The sequence below is a fragment of the Orycteropus afer genome, unplaced genomic scaffold (assembly GCF_000298275.1).
Source record: "Orycteropus afer afer isolate SDZICR_OR568_19922 unplaced genomic scaffold, OryAfe1.0 scaffold00211, whole genome shotgun sequence".
Taxonomy (NCBI): domain Eukaryota; kingdom Metazoa; phylum Chordata; class Mammalia; order Tubulidentata; family Orycteropodidae; genus Orycteropus; species Orycteropus afer.
The window spans coordinates 3,343,224-3,349,107 of record NW_006921798.1 but is presented as its reverse complement, the minus strand read 5'-3'; the positions used below and the strand labels follow the sequence as shown (position 1 = coordinate 3,349,107).

Here is a 5,884-nt window from a genome sequence, read left to right as displayed (position 1 = left end):
CAAGTATAGCAGGGATTGTGGGGCTGGCGCGGGATTGGGCAGTGTTTCATTCTGCTGTGCATGGGGTCGCTATGAGTCGGAAACGACTCGATGGCACTTAACAACAACAACATAGAGGCATACTTTAATTTTTCTGAGTTACGCACTATATTTTAATTAACAGTGGAAAAGCAATGCATAAAATAATTATTTTCTGATAAGTGGTTGTATAAATGACCTAGTCTTCACACAGTAAGAATTAATGCTTGGCTAAAAACAAACCAAAAAATCTCCAAAACACATCATCCTTTATAAATTCAGGTGTTGGTAGACATACTGTGAAGCAATAAGGGGCCATAAAAATAATATATATGCTTGAAATTTTTATTACCTGACATAAAATATCAGATAAATTTTGAGGAAAAGGTAAAAAATAATTTATTGTATACATTTTCAATATCTTATTTACATTTATATAAATATTTATATTACTTTAGATCTGTTTTAATGTAATAGTTTTATATTTATATTTAATAATATTAAACAAATCCTTCAAGATTTTAAGAGTTCTGTTAATGTGTCTTCTTAAAAATACAGACTCCAATAATAAATACTTATATAGGCAGTCTCTGAGTTACACAAGCTTCCAACTTACAGACAACTCCTACTTGCCCCTTAAACAACAGGTCCTGTCACAGCTGATGCAGCCAAATAGGAACAGACCCAAAGTTTTAGAATTTGGCAGATTCAGCATCTGAATGGAAAAATTACTGGTCCGAATCCTGGAATGGAAGACTTGTAAGAGATGTAGCGAGCCCTTTCAAGTGCCAGATCCTTGAAAATGGATTATTGGCAGAATTGTAGGCAAGCATACACATTCAAAGAAGCATAGTTAACTGTCATCTTTGAGCAGGTCCGTGCTACTTTGGACTGTGCTCCAAATTCAAAGGCAAGAGATTTGGTTACTAAGTAATGTATACAATGCCCTTCTGTTAAGAGGGAGATTAAGTTTCTGGGAAGGCTCCAACCTATAATTTTTCCCATTCTGCCTATCTTTCTGGTTCACCATACCTTTAAAAATTTAGGACTATTCTGGTGATGCTTCTTCACCCATGAGTAAACCAAGCAGAACTAGTGGAAGCCCTGACAAATTCTTAAAGACACAGTTATGAATGGGTCTTGTTCATAACCTGAAGACTGCCTGTGTAGCAAAATATTTATTGTGAATTTTAAGTTTTCATTAACACACCTTACTTTACTTACAAAACGTATTTTACTTAACAATACCCACCATTGTTAGGGGTAATGATATTGAAAGCTATTCCAATTTTTATAATCATGTGGGTTATTTTCTCATTTATGTAGTATTAGAGACACTTTATGATAATTTTGTGGTATTCTAATGGAAAAATCCTATGACATGACAATTCAATTGTTGGCTTAATTTTTAAGCAGCTTATTTTAGTCACGATAGAATAAACACTTAAGAGGGAAATCCCTATGAAGCTATGTATTTACACTAAGGTTAAGTAAATTTTCCCTTCCCAAAATAGTAAATGGAGAGTTTTTCTTCATATATGATTTGAAAAGTTAAGATTGATGGAATTCTGTCACTTTCTGACATGAAGGAGATAGATAGATAGATAATTTTTAAGCTTCATTGATTCACTCAGATCTCCGGGAAAAAAAAATATCTAAGTAAAAATAAAATAATACCTTTAACTGTGAAGGCTAGTCAAAACACTTTTTAATCATCCTACATGTGCATATTCCCATTACAAACCCTTAGTGAAGTAAGTATTACACGTGTATCAGGAGGTACATTTCAAAAAAAAAATTACCAACCTCACCTTGTTTTTGAATTCTCCATTAAAAGCAAACTTGTTTTCTGGTTTTCCTTCAGGTACTTTATAAAGTCTAAACCAGTTAAGTGTAGCTTCCAAGTAACCTGGTTTGTACTTCCTGACATCACCAATATCTGTAAGTGAAAAAACAAAAAAGACTTTTTGCTAAAAATCAAAATTCATTTAATTCAACAATAGAACACTGGACCTGGGGAGGCAGGAAACATGGGTCTTGTCAAACTCTGATGCTAAGTTCCAGCATAACTGTTGACATGTATTATCTCCAGACTTCTATTTGTTTCAAATGCAAAACAGTACTCCTTCATGACACAAACATTTATTAAGGACCTTCAGACACTGTCACGGGTACAGGAGACAATGAGCTAAGTACAATAAAGTTCTTTTCCTCACGAAGCTCAGAGATCTAGTTAAGAGGAACAGAAAAACAGACAACAAATTGAACTGCAGTAAAGTGAAAAGAAGGTTTAACAGAAATATATACAAGAATGGAAAAGTCACACACGAGGAAGTGAAAGAAAGAAGAACGCATCCTAAAAGTCCTTTATACATCCCCAAGCAGAGAAGAAAGGCAAAAGCAAAAGGAACAGCACGCATAAAAGCTAGGAAGAATGTTTCAGAAAACACACACACAGGTAGTTCTTCTGTATGGTCAACACATCGGCCTTACCAAGTGGCAGATGTGTTCATTTCCAAATCATTTATGCCAACTGTATCTGTTGTTATAACTAGGAGACTTAATTAAATATTATATATGCCAGTGCATTTATCAGTACAAAAAGAGGTGTTGCTCTGTAAAATTAATTTGAATGTTTTGAAAGAATTCAATAAATCTCATTACTAAAAATATCTGCTCTCAAATTCAGCCTGGGTAGGAAAAGAATAAAAGATTAGAAAGAAAAAAAGGAAACAAAACAAAAGTCTACAACTATATACATGGATTGCTTTGCAAATGAGGTGGGGAGACATTTTTAGATATGAGTGGTCAGGGATGCCTACTGATACTATAATCATGCATTTTAGCAGTCTGGGATAAAATATGAGAGTGACTTATGCAGGTATCTAAAGGAAAAGTAGTTGCAGGAAGATACAAAATTGAAAATAGTTTAAGGCATGACAGCTGAAGAAAGTCCTGTGGCTGGAGCTGAGTGAGGATAGCAGAGGGTTAGATCTGATCAGAGGAGCAGCCACAGGCGAGTCTCATAGGACTCTAAGGGCCATACTAAAGACAATTGGCTTTTTCTTTGAAAATGGAAACTTTTGGAAGGATTAAGATCAGGGAGGTCTATCTGCTGTGTGGGGAACTGACAGCTTGAAGGAAAAAGTGAAAGCAGGAAGTCTGAAAGAGGTGATTTAAAGAGTTGAGGTATGTGAAATATGATGAAGGCCTAAACAAATGTAGGTATGCAGAGGTGGTGATAAAAGGTCAGATTTTAGATACAATTAGAAAGCATTGCTGAGAGAAACTAGTGATGGACAGGATATGGGATTAGGAGACATAGCAAGAGAAAGGAGACTAAAGTATTCAACCTGAAAAACTGATAGAATATTTAAGGGCTAAAAGAAGAAAAACATCAACCTAGGATGGTTCAACTTTGAAAATCAATCAATGCAATGCACCATTTAGAGAAACTAAAGAAAAAATCCCAATAAAATGTAAAAAAAAAAAAAAAACCTCTAACAAAAAATCAACAGTCATGCTTGATAAAAATTCAGCAAATCAGAAGAAGGAACTTCCTCAACATGATGAACAGTATTTACTAAAAAAAAAAAAAAAAAAAAAAAACCGTCATAGAAATAATAAATGAGTGAAATGTGCTGGAATACATGTTCAATATAAAAAAATTAATAGTGCCTAAGGCATTTGACTACTAACCAGAAGGATGGCAGTTCAGACCCACCAGCCACTCCTTGGAAGGAAGATTAGGCAATCTACTTCCATAGTGATACCGCCTCTCAAACCCAAAGAGGGGTTGGATGAATTAGATTCGACTCGATGGCAGTGAGTATATTACTAATGAACAACTGAAAACTAAAATTTCTAAAAGTTATAATTGTTGTTATGTGCCATCGAGTCAGACCTGCCCATAGTGACCACTCCTTGGGTTTCCGAGACAGTATTCAACAAATGAATCATGAGTCTCAATATGAGATGGAAAGATAAAATATTTTTAGAAGAAACATGGGACAATCTTTCTGAGCTTGAATGAGACAAACACATCTTAGATTTGACAGTAAAAACAATCAATAAAAGAAAAATACTGGCAAATTGGACTTTATAAAAATTATAACTTTTGCTTTGAAATATAACTGTAAAGAGAATGGAAAACTATATCACAGATTCAGAAAAAGTATTTGTAAATCACATTATTTGACAAAGGATTTATATACAGAATATATGAAAAACTTTTAATGCTAGACAATAAAAAAAAAATTAAGAGTAAAATATCTGAATAGTCAATTTACAGAGGAGGCAAATAAGCACAAATGAAAAATGCTATTATTTTTCATGGAACTCTAATGGTGCAGTGCCAATGGCATTTGACTGCTAACCAGGTTAGTGGTTCAAACCCACCAGTTGCTCTGTAGAAGGAAGATGGGGTAATCTACTTTCATAAAGATTTACCGCCTTAGAAAACCAAAGCGGGTCGCTGCGAGTCAGAATCTCCTCTATGGCAGTAAGTTCGGTTTATTATTATTCAGTAGGAAAATGGAAATTAAAACCACAATGAACTGTCACTATACTTCTATTTTAAGGCTAAAATAAGAATAAACTGACAATAATAAGTGTTGGTGAGAATGAAGAGCATCTGAAATAATCATACATTAGGGTGGGAATGCAAAATTATACAGTCAATTTGGAAAACAGTCTGATAATTTCTTATGAAGTCAAACACACACTTACTATATGACACAGCAATCCCACTTCTAAGGGAAATGAAAACTTATATTTACACAAAACTTGTACACAAATGTTTACAGCAGCTTTTATTCATAACTGTCAAAAACTGTACACAATCCAAATGTTACCAACCTCAATGGCAAATAAACAAATAACCTTGTACATATGGAGCACTGTATAAATGTTAGTAGTTTGAACCCACCAGCCACTCCCTGAGAGAAATGATGAGGCAGTCTGCTTCCGTAAAGATTTGCAGCATTAGAAACCCTATGGGGCAGTTCTACTTTGTCCTATGAGGTGGCTATAAGCTGGACAACTCAGTGGCAGTGACAGTGGGTTTTATCATACAAAAATACAATGGAATATTCCAAAACCAAACTTACTGCCATCGAGTTGAGCAAGGCTCGTGCCTGAAGGCACTCAGCTTTCTTGCTCTACGGGCCAGGAAGCCTACAACTCTGTCTCCTGCCTGTCTCTTGGTTCTGGTGCCTCTGCTGCCATCCGTCTGCCACTTCAGGGCAGGGATCTTGGGTCCAAATGATACACTCTACTCCTGGCTCTTTTGTCTGGATTAGAGTGAGATCTCCCTTTTTGCCTCTGGGATGGCTCATTTTAAACCCAGAGGAATAGCAAAATTGATCAATCCCCACATTAGGGTTTCATATACCTTATTTCCATGGTCCCATGGAAATAATAAATATTACATTATTATCAAGGTATCCAATTCCCTTGGTGGCCATGGGTCACAAGAACCTCATATCTGCATAGTCTCAGTCATCTAGGGGGAGTTACAAAGGCCATGGCAAGAAAAGTCACATTAAGCAAATCACTGCACCACATTTCTTTTGTTGTTGTTGTTGTTATTTTGACATTTAAAAGATAAATCCATCCTATTAAGTTCTACTACCTTAAGAAAAAGCTGTTATTTAACAAGGTTAAATAACTATTTTTTGTTTTTTTGAAAACAAGTTTGTTTTAGTATATAGACAGTATTCTGGTTAACTACTACTGCTCTGACAAGAATATACCACAAATGGGATAGCTTTAATAAACAGGAGTTTATTCTCTCACAGTTTGGAGGCTTTAAGTCCAAGTTCAAAGTGCCAGGCTCTAGGGGATGGGTGAAAGCCCCTCAACCTTG

General features: G+C 35.2%; 1 protein-coding gene across 1 annotated transcript in view; it reads right to left on the bottom strand.

Moving 5' to 3' along the window:
- The window catches only part of PPA2 (inorganic pyrophosphatase 2), a 157,938-nt gene that overhangs the window by 26,149 nt on the left and 125,905 nt on the right, over window positions 1–5,884 (bottom strand). Inside the window, exon 8 of the mRNA XM_007948299.2 lies at window positions 1,830–1,957. Coding sequence (XP_007946490.2) covers window positions 1,830–1,957 — 128 coding nt within the window. The remainder of the gene's footprint in view (window positions 1–1,829; window positions 1,958–5,884) is intronic.